At 43.9% G+C, this 14,771-nt stretch overlaps 1 protein-coding gene across 1 annotated transcript; it reads right to left on the bottom strand.

Moving 5' to 3' along the window:
- Positions 1 to 1,139: 1,139 nt before the first annotated feature.
- Positions 1,140 to 13,799, bottom strand: MEPE (matrix extracellular phosphoglycoprotein). Its single transcript, XM_035114199.2, has 5 exons — positions 13,711 to 13,799; positions 11,070 to 11,135; positions 7,968 to 8,021; positions 5,085 to 5,177; positions 1,140 to 3,578 (listed from the first exon to the last, which is right to left on the bottom strand). Exons 2-5 carry the CDS (start codon positions 11,121 to 11,123, stop codon positions 1,548 to 1,550), a joined length of 2,232 nt encoding a protein of 743 aa, XP_034970090.2. The 5' UTR covers positions 11,124 to 11,135; positions 13,711 to 13,799; the 3' UTR covers positions 1,140 to 1,547.
- Between the last annotated feature and the right edge of the window lie 972 nt (positions 13,800 to 14,771).

The following is a 14,771-nucleotide window of genomic DNA, read 5'->3' as shown; positions in this document are numbered from 1 at the left end:
AATATAGAGAGCTGAAGGGAGTAAAGTCAAACTACTTTACTCCCAAAGTAGTTTGACTTTACTCCCTTCAGCTCTCTATATTGGACAAACAGGCCAAACCCTACGCCAAAGGATAAATGGACATAAATCTGACATCAGGAACCAGAAGACAGAAAAACCAGTAGGAGAACACTTCAATCTCCCAGGACATTCTATACAAGATCTCAAAGTAGCTGTCTTACTACAAAAGAATTTCAGAAATAGACTGGAAAGAGAAGTTGCTGAATTGCAACTTATCACCAAGCTCAAAACCATGGAGGGACCTGGTTTGAACAGAGATATCGGGTTCTTATCTCATTATACATGATAAGCGATCTTCAGCCATCTCAACCCTTGCTTTTTCATGCAAAACCATTTGCAGTCGTTTGCGGTCATCAACAGCTATCAGTCAGTCAATCACCCATTTCCACCACCCTTCTGAGTGATCCCCCCTCCCCATCCCCACCCCTCCCCACCCCTTCTCTACATAAGTGCCTGGAAACTTCCATTTCACTGTATCTGAAGAAGTGTGCATGCACACGAAAGCTCATACCAAAATAAAAACTTAGTTGGTCTTTAAGGTGCTACTGAAGGAATTTTTTTATTTTACTCCCAAAGGCACACTCTTCCATTGTACAGACAGATGCTAACAATCTGCTGCAGTGCTTTACCTAAGAAGAAGAGTTTGGATTTGATATCCTGCTTTATCACTACCCGAAGGAGTCTCAAAGCAGCTAACGTTCTCCTTTCCCTTCCTCCCCCACAACAAACACTCTGTGAGGTGAGTGGGGCTGAGAGACTTCAGAGAAGTGTGACTAGCCCAAGGTCACCCAGCAGCTGCATGTGGAGGAGCGGAGACACGAACCCAGTTCACCAGATTACGAGTCTACCTCTCTTAACCACTACACCATACTGGCGTACCACACCACACCACACCACACCACACCATACCTAGGTGCTGCTTCTTCCTTCCTGAATTAACCTAACAGATGATCACTATGCAATCATTGCACAGTGAACAGGTTACAGCAGCCTCCCCTGAGCTGCAACTTCCAGCAGTGTTTGCTAAGGCTGATAGGAGTTGTAGTCCAAATTAGCTGGAGAGCACTAGGTGGGGGGGGGGGAAGGATGGGTTATGGGACCACGTCAGGGTGTCATGCGGCAAGCAGATTGTGCAATATAATGACATCACTAAGAATAAGAGCTAGCAAAGCCAATTTACACAATGAGCTATCCATTTTGCCATTAGTGCCCCCCTCTAAAATAATTGAGCAAGGGAGGTACAGCTGAAAACACTTGTGAGTTATTTCGACCCAGCCCTAATAACGGCTCTTGAAGTGCAATGCTCTGATATATGCCTACTCCAAAGTAAATCCCATTGAGTTCAATGGATCTTGCTTCCAAGCAAGTGGTTATAGGATTTTAGCTTTATTCTGCGCACCAGAGCAATGCCACGTAATGATGGCCTATGTATGACCTAGTCAAGTGCATTTTAGGCTCTTTTTTTCTTCTGAACAAATGCAAGCAAATCAAGCAGTGCTTTTCCGCTCCTGGGAATCTTCTTGTGAGTTGGTTCTTTGGCTGCGGTCATCGCTTTCATGACTTTCATCAGATCGGTCTCCTTCAGTACTCTCAGGTGATTGATAACTGTCGGGTCTGTCATTCTGATAGTCTTCATATGACTGGCGGCTGTTTTCCTCACTCTCCGATGATTGGCTGCTGTCACTTCTACGGACAGATTGACGCCTCTTACCATGTTGACTGCTCTTTCTCCGCAGGACACCCGAATACCCATGGTAGTGCTTAGCTGCACTGCTGCCATACGTTCCAGTATTAACCCTAGATGCCTTTTTGCTTGGCTTCATAACCTTCTTATTGCTCTTCACAGTGGCCAACGAGTGATCCTGACTTTTCAGCTTCTCATTCTTTGGAATATGAATGAGGTCTTGGATACTTCCGTGAGACCCACGAGATTCGGACAGGGCACTTTTGAACTGGATCGATTTTTGACCACTGAGCTCCTCCTTTTTGTTGGAAGAATCTATATCACTCCTCTTGAGATCTGCAGAATCTCCAGTGGCTTTCTTGTAACCGATAGCTCTTTCTGCAGTGTCCTTGTTGACTTTCTGAAATGTGACACCAAATCCTGTTCTGCCACTTTTAGTCATCTCATGAGCATTTTCGTTTGTTTCCCCATAACTGCCCCCTTCACCAATACTAGGCCTTTTATGAATAATACCAACTTCACTGGGACTTTTTTGACCGTGCTCTGTTGTACCAGAATCTGAAATTTGTTTGCCAGAAAGGAGAGTAAGTTCACCTTTTGAATGTGACTTAGTAATACCAGATCCATCCACATGACCGTTTAGTTTCCTGCTCAATATAACTTCGCTTTGATTTGTTTTCTCTGCCTTGGCATCACCAAGATCCCCCACGTGACTGATAAGCCTTTCTTTGGTACCAATTCCACCATCTTTTTTCTGTAGTTTGGTAACGCCAGCTGCTTCCAGATGGCTCTTGGACCTTGCATTAGTGACATCCTTTCTAGTTTCATCTTTCTTCTGTAGGTTGGTAACACCAGCTATTTCCACATGGCTGCCACTAGTGACACCATCTTTTACTTCATCCTTTTTATGTGGTTTGGTAACTCCATATCCGTCCTTCTGCCCATTCAGCTTCCTAACTGTCTCTGTATACCCATCTTTGCCTTTTGTAGCATTGCCAGTACCATTTTCATTAGCCACTTTAATTTCACCGGTGTCTACGATCTGAACTCTGGTTCTCATGAGTTCAATTTCCCCTAGACGTTCCGGAGAAATGTTGGCTTTTCCTTTGAGACTTGGATGTAGTTTGGTGGTACTGTTATCCCCTTTGCTTTTGTCTAACAAATGAACATGACCACCTTCTTCTTTTCCTGGCTCCCTATTGGTGGCATCCGTTATGACTTTCAAGTGGACTTTTGAATAATCTTTGCTCGGTGGGTCTTTAATTTTCTTGGGAATATCATGGAAAGGATTGTTTCCCAAGACTGCACTGGCATCATTCTCCTTCATCTCTATTTTGATGTAGTGATCTTTTGATGACTTGGTATTACTAGATAACCCAGATTTGCCATCTTTATCTTCCCCCCAAAGTTTTTCAGTGCCTCTTGTGTCTTGGTGGTCTTTGACTCGGTCATGATATTCATTGCCAATAATGACGCCATGATGGGTGTCAATTTGGCCTGGAAAGCCTATGTCCCCACTCCCATCTATTTCAATGGTGTTATCTCCTGTAGCAATTTCATTTCCTTCCTGGTTTACAATTACCTTCAAGTGATGCTGGTGGAGATCATGATTTGTGGTGTTTCCATAATGTCTATATAAATTTTGGCTGCTTCCAGTAGTTGTTCTGCGCTCAGACTTTCTGCCATTTCCAGTTGCATCAAAGTGCTTCTGCTCTTCCCTTGCCACTTGTGTTGTAGTAGTGAAATTGTCAGTGGCCTTCCTTGGTAAAATTTTTCTGTCAGACCCATGAGTGATAATGGAAATGTTATTTCTGTTTTCTTCTTCTTCTTCTTTCTAAATTCCAAAAGAAAACAAACGGTGAGCTTGACAGGAGAGTGTATGTAATTTAACAAGCAAGGTAAAACTTATTCATCATTTAATTTGTTTGTGGCTAATGTGTTTATCCATGGAGTAGGGGAGCCACAAGCTTTGCTATTTCAGTAACAATTCAGTCTGGAATTTCCATGCTTGGTTCACTTATATTTTTTTTTATAGAAAATCCAGACAATGTCACTGGCAGACTGTTGCACTCTCTGTTTTCTATGTTGTCCTTTTCAATGTTTTCCTTACACCTAATTTGTGGGAATTATTTTGATTTTCAACAGTTTTTGAACCATCCTGCCCAGTGCCAACTGGCAAAACACCAATGAAACGTTTCAGGGCCACTGTGTGTGTTTTTTTTGTAATTTAAAAGCTTCCTGTTCATAGCTCTAGCCCTTCTTATCATTTTCTTCTGAGTGTGGCAGTGGGAATGCTGATAAATAGCTTGTTAATTGTATCTTGGATTACCCTTTAATGTCAATTACCGTTCCTGGGGAAGCAGGGAGCTCATTGAAACGGCAAGGTTGTTAAACTTGTGGGGTAGTTTTGGTTTTTTTAATGAGAATTACTCACAGAAGAATATTGGCCATTGGGATGGGACATTGCTGGATAAATCAGCAAGATCTGCAGAGCCAGCCCACTTATGAGGCAAAGTGAGGAGTTCGCCTCAGGCAGCAGGAACTACAAAGGCAGCAGATCCAGCTTCCGAGGAATGCATTGACTGCTGCTGCCCCAGAAGCAAATGCTGCTGCAAACTCCTTGGAGGCTAGACTTGCCATCTCTTTGACAGCTCTCCCCACAAGCCTCCTCCTACAGTGGCCTCTTGGCAAATAGGAGAGGTGCTGCTGGTCTCATCCCACCCTTGCTCCCTATGTAGATCATTACCCCCACTTGTTCCTGATACAAATCTCCACTCACTCCTTCCCTTGCCGCGAGGGCGCCATTTTGTGGTTCGCCTCAAGTGCCAAAATGTCTCGGGCTGGCCCTGCTTGTCTGTGTTGGACCATCATTTAATTCTGCTCCCAGCTGCTTATGGAAAAGCAAAACACTCCTCTAAACACTCCATGTTTCTGCAGGTCTTGCTCAAGAACAGTTTACTCGGCAGAAGCTGAGGAGCAAAGTCACTTTGGTGGCATTGCATCAGGAAAGATGAGTGTGCAGATTCCGATACGTTTGCAGGCCAGGGGACATTTCCAAGTTTAATAAGCCGAGCCCTTGTGCTTCAGGCTGCATAAATGCCGGTCATTCCGAAGGCAAGGGGTTGAAAGGTGTATCACCTCTTTCCCCACGAGCCTTTTTCAAAATAGAACAAAATGGAAAGAGCTGCTGGGATGCTGTTTCTTGGTGCGGCAAATGAGAACGAAATAGCAACTGCAAGAGAGTTTGTGGGGGAAACGATGTGCTCCTTGTATACCGTGTGGCGATACCGCAACAAATGCAGACAACTAAAAAGGTGTATGAAGCAAAACATTATTCTACCTGAATCTGTGTTTGATTGCTGGTCACCGCAGACGAGTACACGTAATTAAATATGTAAAACCTGTGCTTGGAGTGACGATCTTTGAGCATTATCTGGGGGCAGAAAAGAAGGCATTAAAAGTACTCTTGGCAACAACAACAACAACACCCAATGGACACCAGGATGTTTGTGTGATAATCAACACTGCCTTGTGAATGGTCAGTATAATTATTTTTTACAGTACTTTTAAACTTCATTGTAATTAGCACAGTCTGCATCATCATCATCATCATCATCGGTCATTTCCCTCTGACCTCTCTGCTCACATTTCTACCCCATGAAATCTTATGCCTCATAATACATCTGTTCGACTTTAAATTGCCGCAGGATTAACACAGCTGCCTCTGTGGAAATTATTACAACTCCCACCAGAGGGCATGCTTAATCTTCCTTCCATATTCCAGAAGGACAGTCTCTTTAGTCTGTTAGTCAAACCAGAAATATGCAAGCAAACTTTTCCAAAGCAGTCAATTTTGGGGTCACAGGGACAATGCAGGGGGTGGGTAAAGACTTAGGGATCAAAAGGGGGGAGGTCTAAGAGGATCTATAGGTGGAAAATAAGTTGAAGAGGTGTAGCACAAAAAATATAATTAGTGCACTTGCCAATGAGGAGACTGTATGTAAAAAAAGATGATTTCAAATTTCAACAGTATTCCTCTTTTTTACGGTTCTTAGTAATGGTGATAAATGGTTAATAAATGTTGATTATACGTTGATATTTCTTGACTTTATTTCATTTATATTCTTAAGAATCTGGGTTGTGGATACCAACAGCTTTATAAGCTCTTCAAGGGATCAATGAACTCAAGTTTATGAAACCCTGCCTTAAATACTAGGTATTGTATTAAAGCCATTTTTTTCCTGTCCATGAAAGTTTACACCACAACATATCTATGATTCTTTAAGATGACACAGGACTCCTGTTTGTTTTTCCTTAAGTGTGGGAGTATCTCTAGGTAGTCATTTTAAAGGACTTTCCACTCAAACATTGTTGCTGGCATTCAGAATTGGGGCAATATGGTTGTGGAACATGTATTTGTCCCCAGAAGTTCTAGAATTCCTCCCCTCACATAAGAATGATGTGGAAGTCCAAAAATTGCTGTAACAAAGTGGAATTTATCTGAACTGTATAATACCCTTCATTTCTAACACTTACAAAAGCTTGTCATTAACATACAAAATCGCAAGATATGAAAATGGACAAATCTTTAAACCTCCCAGCAGCCCTCCTCCACATCAGCAAAAGCTTGTCAGAAAAGGATGAGCTGATGTTGCTTCCTACCAATGATGTGGTAATCTGGATCATGCCCAGCGTTGGTCCCACCCTTTAACCAAGATGGGCCCCTTGCATCCAGGAGGTGGAGGAGCGGTGAATCAGTGGCCCTGTCACCCTGACCACTGCATCTGAAAATGCAGGTGCTCTTTGGGGACACCTCGTCCTCAATGCCTCGCTCTGAGGAAGGACCCTATGTTCCTCAGAGCAAGTTGTAGATCCTAAGAAGGGCCTTAAGGAACCTCTGAACAGGAGAGGGAAGAGAGTTGGCAGCAGCGGCAGTGGAGGAGGCTAGTGTAATAATAATAATACTAATTATTATTATTATTATTATTATTTATTTGTACCCCGCCTATCCGGCTGGGTTTCCCCAGCCACTCTGGGTGGCTTCCAACAAAGATTAAAATACATTAAAATGTCACACATTAAAAACTTCCCTAAACAGGGCTGCCTTCAGATGTTTTCTAAATGTCAGGTAGTTGTTTATCTCTTTGACATCTGATGGAAGGGCTTTCCACAGGGCGGGTGCCACTACCGAGAAGGCCCTCTGCCTGGTTCCCTGTAGCTTTGCTTCTCACAGTGAGGGAACCACCAGAAGGCCCTCTGTGCTGGATCTCAGTGTCCAGGAAGATCGATGGGGGTGGAGACGCTCCTTCAGGTATACTGGGCCAAGGCCGTTTAGGGCTTTAAAGGTCAGCACCAACACTTTGAATTGTGCTTGGAAACGTACTGGGAGCCAATATAGGTCTTTCAGGGCTTGTGTTATATGGTCTCGGCGGCCACTCCCAGTCACCAGTCTAGCTGCCGCATTCTGGATTAGTTGTAGTTTCCGGGTCACCTTCAAAGGTAGCCTCATGTAGAGCGCATTGCAGTACACAGGGAGGCAGTGGCTGGCCTGTCTTGCCTCAGGCGGCATAATATTTTGTGCCAGCCTTGGCCATGCTACAGAGCTGGTTCTAAAGATGCAAGGCCTCAGGGTGAGAAAAGAAATGCCCCGTTCCTGTTCCAGCAATGGAAATTAGCATTAGAAAGCAAGGTGCATTAAAACAGAAGAGTATTCTATCGATTATGCCTCCACTCAGCATCCATATATTGAAGCACACTATTCACCCATGTTTCTGTGGAACAGATGACACTTTCCTGCATTCTTCTGAGCTGAAGAAAGCCACATTGTCATCAAAATACCTGACTCTTTTACCTGGTGTACGTACGCTCGGTCTTTATCACCCCTGTTATACAGAAAATTCCAAGTGCGTCTGAACCTCAATGCTTAAAATCCCTGATAGAGGATAAGGATCCAGAGATCACTCTAAGGGTGGCCAAATTTTGCATGGCTGCCATAAAACTCAGGGAACAAGCTGTGCTATTACAAAGACTAAGGCCTCAGATGCAAATTCTACATAATATTTTAGAGACTAAGACCTAAACCACATTTCTAATGGCTGTCATATTTGTATTGCTTATTGTCATAGTCGATTGTTAATTCAAACTTAATTCTATTGTGTTTTATGTTCGCCTAGTACTGTATGTGAATCTGGTCTGGGACCGTAATAAATTTCATTTCATTTACCTGGTGATCTCCCCGGCACTTCTGCTTCGCTTTCCTGTAATGGGGTTGAAGCTCCTGGAGAAAGATGGGAGGGGAAAAAAACAATGTCAGGTAAATCTCTTATGAATTGTTGGTGTCTTCTGCTAAAGAGTTGTCTACAGGTTTTCAGAGGGAGGCTGGGCAGGAATCTAACTTTGTTTTAGCTCTATAGGAGTAAACTCCTGGTCTTGTTGTGACACTCACCTGAACGTGGTCTCAGAAAAGGTGAGGGAGGCTACATATGCTGGCCCCACCTCCATGTTCTCCATCTCCACTGACTGCAGCCTCAGGTCTTTGAGCAGTGAAGGTGTAAAGGGGGTATCTTTGCATGTTGGAACCCTCCAAACAATTCGGAACCCTGAGCATTCGGAATTCCTTGAGGGATCATCTTACCCCATACGTCTCTATCCTATCACTTTGACCAGTGGAACCTGCATGTCTATAATGTTGGTTCTGCATTTGTAAGGAATCGTCCCTTCAGCTGGAACACACAGCCTTCAACGTACTGTATAACAAGGGACTATGAGACTGGATAGAAATATCAACAACCTCAGATATGCAGATGACACAACCTTGATGGCAGAAAGTGAGGAGGAATTAAAGAACCTTTTAATGAGGGTGAAAGAGGAGAGCGCAAAATATGGTCTGAAGCTCAACATCAAAAACCTAAGATCATGGCCACTGGTCCCATCACCTCCTGGCAAATAGAAGGGGAAGAAATGGAGGCAGTGAGAGATTTTCCTTTCTTGGGCTCCTTGATCACTGCAGATGGTGACAGCAGTCACGAAATTAAAAGTTGCCTGCTTCTTGGGAGAAAAGCAATGACAAACCTAGACAGCATCTTAAAAAGCAGAGACATCACCTTGCCGACAAAGGTCTGTATAGTTAAAGCTATGGTTTTCCCAGTAGTGATGTATGGAAGTGAGAGCTGGACCATAAAGAAGGCTGATCGCCGAAGAATTGATGCTTTTGAATTATGGTGCTGGAGGAGACTCTTGAGAGTCCCATGGACTGCAAGAAGATCAAACCTCTCCATTCTGAAGGAAATCAGCCCTGAGTGCTCACTGGAAGGACAGATCGTGAAGCTGAGGCTCCAATACTTTGGCCACCTCATGAGAAGAGAAGACTCCCTGGAAAAGACCCTGATGCTGGGAAAGATGGAGGGCACAAGGAGAAGGGGACGACAGAGGATGAGATGGTTGGACAGTGTTCTTGAAGCTACGAACATGAGTTTGACCATGTTCAAACTCATGCGGGAGGCAGTGGAAGACAGGAGTGCCTGGCGTGCTATGGTCCATGGGGTCACGAAGAGTTGGACACGACTAAATGACTAAACAACAACAACATGAGACTGGGCAGGAATCTGAAGAGCCTTGGGGCACAGGTGGTCTTTTCATCAATGTGACCTGTTGAAGGTCACGGCCCAGGAGGAGAGAGGAAAATACTGGAGGTAAACCACTGGCTGCGCAGCTGGTGTCGCCAGGAAGGGGTTGGCTTCTTGGATCATAGTTTCCGCTTCCTTGAGGAAGGACATCTGGCAAAGAGATGGGCTGCACCTCACAGCGGTTGGCAAGGATGTGTTTGCTAAGAATCTCATGAGCTTGACCAGGAGAGCTTTAAACTAGAACTTGAGGGGGAGGGAGACAACATTGCAGATGACAAAAGAGCACTTGCTACTGGGGATAAGAGCTTCATTGATGCACAGGAAACTGAGGTGGGGCTCCAGAAACCTGCTAAAGGGCAGGAAATTACAAGGAGGAAGCAGTTGGAAGGAATGACTCGTGGTTTCAGTTGTCTCTATACAACTGAATGCTTTAGCTGAGATTCCTGCATTGCAGAGGATTGGATTAGATGGCCCTTGGAGTTCCTTCTAGCTCTATGATTCTATGATCTCTTTGCTCTCTTTGCTTCATTCCTACTAACTCAAAGCAGAAATGGTGCCTCTCCATGCAAATAAATGTCACTCCTTGACTTTAATTCATGTAGAGGCATTTCATACAAAGGGACATGCGGAAAGGGGAGCATTATGAACTATATCCTGTCATGTGAATAATAATAATAATAATAATACTAATACTAATAATAATACCGGTGTATTATTTATACCCCGCCCATCTGGCTGGATTTCCCCAGCCACCCTGGGTGGCTTAAAACAGAAAAATAGAACACAGTAATCTATTAAACATTAAAAGCCTCCCTGAACAGGGCTGCCTTCAGATGTCTTCTAAAAGTCTGGTAGTTGTTTTCCTCTTTGACATCTGTTGGGAGGGCGTTCCACAGGGCAGGCGCCACCACTGAGAAGGCCCTCTGCCTGGTTCCCTGCAACCTGGCTTCTCGCAACGAGGGAACCGCCAGAAGGCCTTCGGTACTGGACCTCAGTGTCTGGGCAGAATGATGGAGGTGGAGATGCTCCTTCAGGTATACCGGACCGAGGCCATTTAGGGCTTTAAAGGTCAGCACCAACACTTTGAATTGTGCTCGGAAGCGTACTGGGAGCCAATGTAGATCTTTCAAGACCGGTGTTATGTGGTCTTGGCGGCCGCTCCCAGTCACCAGTCTAGCTGCCGCATTCTGGATTAGTTGTAGTTTCCGAGTCACCTTCAAAGGTATCCCTACGTAGAGCGCATTGCAGTAGTCCAAGCGGGAGATAACTAGAGCATGCCCCACTCTGGGAAGACAGTTTGCGGGCAGATAGGGTCTCAGCCTGCGTACCAGATGGAGCTGATAGACAGCTGCCCTGGACACAGAATTGACCTGCACCTCCATGGACAGCTGTGAGTCCAAAATGACTCCCAGGCTGTGCACCTGGTCCTTCAGGGGCACAGTTACCCCATTCAGATGTGAATCTGCCCGAACATTAGAATCAACACTGAATTCCAAAATGTGGAGTCCTGGCCACAGTTTTTCACCAGATGTCGCACTTCTCTGAATGTTGCACAGTATGTTTACATCGTGTCTTTTCATAGGTCTGCGTTCCTTTATTGAAACTTTCTAAAACATCTGTCCTCCAGATGTCACTCTTCCCCCAAAGTTACTCTTGGGAGAATGTGTATAGCATTTCTGCCTGAAGTTTGGAATACTCACCGACTGAGCCCAGGTTAAGCCACAAAGAGTCAAGTACAAAAGAGCAGCCTTCATCTTCAGAGCTTCCTAAGGACAGAGCAATATAATTGAGAAATGTTCTTATTTCACCTTTAATGCCTATGATTACAATCCAGAATACCCCCTCCTTGCTCCTGAAAGCAAATCACTCATTGTTCTGAGAACCAACTATTAAAGAATACAATCATATTTCTGAATCAGAATGAATGGAGCAAAATGTGGAGGCCAATCCTATCCTTGTTTGTTTAATCATTCATGACATTTATAGCCCATTGTTCCTTCAGTGTGGTATACACTGAGCGCCTCCCGCTTTTACTCTTACAACAGTCTTGTGAGGTAGGCTAGGCTGATAATCAATGTCTGGCCCAAGGACACCCAGCATATCAGGGTTGAGTAGGGATTTCAACTTGGATACATAGTCAAACTCAGCCGGTAGAGCATATTTTGGGGGAAAGTGTGCATAAAAATGAAGCTGTTGGTGGAAATAATGTACAAAAATACATTAGATTAGGGGAAATAGCTTTGCAAAAAAATGTTTGCATTAGGCAAAACTGCATATAAAACTGTGTTTATCAGGGAAAAGCTGCACTCAAATGCTGATGAGTTTCCACGAGGATTTTTTTTTAAAAGCAGAAATAGTGGAGAACTGAATTTGATATAGGAAAAATGAGAAACACAGAAGCAAAACTGACAGATCCTTCCAATCTCTTGTTCTGATTGCAATTTGCTTTAATAGGAGCTGTCCCCTCGCCCTCCCCATGTCTACTGCAGGCACTAGGTAATGATGATACAAATTGGGACAATTAACAGAGACCAAAAAATTACAGCCCCCCCTCCCCCCCATTCCCCAAGCGAAGGTCCTGATGCGAATGGGGACCCTGCACTGGCAATTTGTGTTGAAAAACAACAGCAACTGTGCACTTAAGTCATAATTAAATTCTCCTATGGATTTCAGTGGGATCCATCTAAACTGAAGACGGTACTCAACTAAGGTTTACTCAAGCCCACTGAAATTAATTGAAATATGACTAAGTTAGGTCCATTAACTTCAACATGTCTACTCTGAGTAAAACTTGGTTGTTTAGATCCAACCTAATGTAAATTTCAAAGCCTTTGCATGTACATCCAAGGGCAGTTGTGGATAACTGATTATATTAAATAAAACAAGAGCTATTTGCACCTGCCAGCAATGGCACAGGTTATCACTATGCCGACGTGCCTCTCCTCCCCCTACCCCTCAAACAAGCAGAGTTTGCCTAGAAGCATCTGGCTGAAATTGAGCACATTGCACCTCTAATCCTCGAATTCTTCAGTGAAGATATAAAACAGCCTTTGCCAAACTGGTGTTTTGTAGTCCAAAACATCTGAGGGGCAGCAGGTTGGCAGATGTTGAAATGCAACATACCTGAGGTCAATTTCGTAGAAGTATTGCTCTAAATTATTCAAATCCATAAAACTGCATGGCTGCGAGGGAGGACCCCAACGCTGTTTAATTCGCCTTCTTAAACCTCCACATGTTAAACCACATTGGATAACACATTAATTTACTTTTGCTTTATTTGTTAAAAATGTGTGTGCTGCAGCTTCTCTGTCATTGTAGGTTTGGAAGGTAAGGTAGTCTTCAATGGGGAGAGGGCTCCTGCACTTTTAATAGTGGCGTAGAAGAGGAAATTTCTACACTACTATCAAAGGTACAGGAGCCCTGTCCACTTCTACTTGAAGTATCGGGATAGTAAAAAAAACAGAAAAATGCAGATAAATTCAAAATACACTGTGCAGAAACAACAGCAACAACAAAGGAAGCAATTAGAAAATCAGCAGCAAGCAGATCCAACCCTAGGCAAAAAGAAAAATAACAAATTCAGAAAATCAAATAAGTTTACCTACTAAAGATATGAGCAAATGTAACCTTTCTGGGAAAAGATTGGGGGGGGGGAAAGTTGATCGAAAATGCAATCATTTAAAAATAAGGACTGACATACATGGTTGACAGGATACGGACTTGGGCGTGAAATAAAGAATAAGAATGGAATGCTTCATAATATTGAAGGTAATGCTGTAATGTTTGACTGGAGGAGAAATATTGTTGATTATAATATACAACAATAATCGGAGAATCTCCCTTGGGCTTCTTGCATCGAAAGAAACGAAGGAACCGGAGGGTCCTGGGTCGAAGACTGGAAAAATATTGCCCAGCAGAGGAAGGAACCGCTGAATATTAATCTAGATTGAGCATTTGACTACTGTGAAGCAGTATTGTATATATGGCTGACAGATCTGAGCAAATGGGGTGAACTTTGCTTGCTATCTAAATAGTAACATAGTACTCCCCTACTCATATTTGTACAGATCCTATCATCTTTACCTGGCATGCACTTTGCACAAAGCTAAGTATTCTTTAATACAAAGGCTGAAACCTTCAATCTGAATCATCACTGTTGTTTTAAACAGCTAACTAACATAGATCGGCTCAAGGAAATGGGTTTAGACTTTGATGGAGGTCTAATTTCCATTTGTCAGCATTCAAGCTTTGCAGCGTTAGAGAATGGAAGGCAGAGTATTAGGTTTAGCTGATCCCGGAGGAAGCAGGAGATTGTTATAGAATAGTAAGGAAATAGCTCACGTTTCCTGAAGAAGGCAGGGTATCTTCAGCCGACGTTGGCAGCCTTTTGCCCACCTTGCTGAAGTTTAAAGTTTATTATAATAGTAATGGCCAATCAGCTCTGGCTGCTTTTAGCACTTGCCCACAGATAACTGGAGGAGGGTCGGTTTTAATCTAAAAAAGTCTTTGTGGTGGAAGCCAGCCATCTCATGTTCCATCGAGGTGGGTAAACAAAATGCAGGTTATAAATATCTATTGTGAGGCTGAAGGTGCCTGATAGTGACTGACATTTCATGATGGGGGCTTCTAACTTCTTCAGTTAATAATATGGGTAGAACTATCCTTTTGAAACAGGGGTGGTCTCAAGAGGCCTGATGCAGCCACCCTTCGAGACCCCACTGATTTTGACAGCAGCAGCAAAAAAGAAAAAGAAACTAAAACTTAAGGGAGACAGATGGCTCATTTGATGAACAGAGAGGAGCAATAACTCCACTCCACAGATTAGTTGAGGAGGTGGGATCTGTGTTCCTGTGCATATGCTTCTGTGTGTCCTTTGTATGTGAGCATCCTGTGTGCAGGTAAAGGTAAAGTTAAAGAACCCCTGGATGGTTAGGTCCAGTCAAAGGTGACTATGGGGTGCAGTGATCATCTCGCTTTCAGGCTGAGGGAGCTGGTGTTTGTCCACAGACAGCTTTCCGGGTCATGTGGCCAGCATGACTAAACCACGGAACAGAACACCGTGATGGAAACCAGAGCGCATGGAAACACCGCTTACTTTCCCGTCGCAGCGGTACCTATTTATCTACTTGCACTTTGAAATGCTTTCGAACTGCTAGGTGGGCAGGACAGAGCAATGGGAGCTCACCCCGTCACGGGGATTCGAACCTCCAACCCTCTGATTGGCAAGCCCCAAAGGCTCGGTGGTTCAGACCACAGCGCCACCTGTGTTCTGTGTGCATGCTCATGAATGAGTCTGGGATGACCACAGCCACTTGTGACCATTACTGGCATGAGACCTCTGGAGGGTTGGCCAATGGTTGGCCCTTGAGCCCCAAAAGATTAGCCACTTCTATGGGCGAATA

The sequence above is a fragment of the Zootoca vivipara genome, chromosome 9 (genome assembly GCF_963506605.1).
Source record: "Zootoca vivipara chromosome 9, rZooViv1.1, whole genome shotgun sequence".
Lineage (NCBI taxonomy): Eukaryota > Metazoa > Chordata > Lepidosauria > Squamata > Lacertidae > Zootoca > Zootoca vivipara.
Note: the sequence above shows the minus strand (reverse complement) of the source record. Positions and strands in the feature narration are given on the sequence as shown.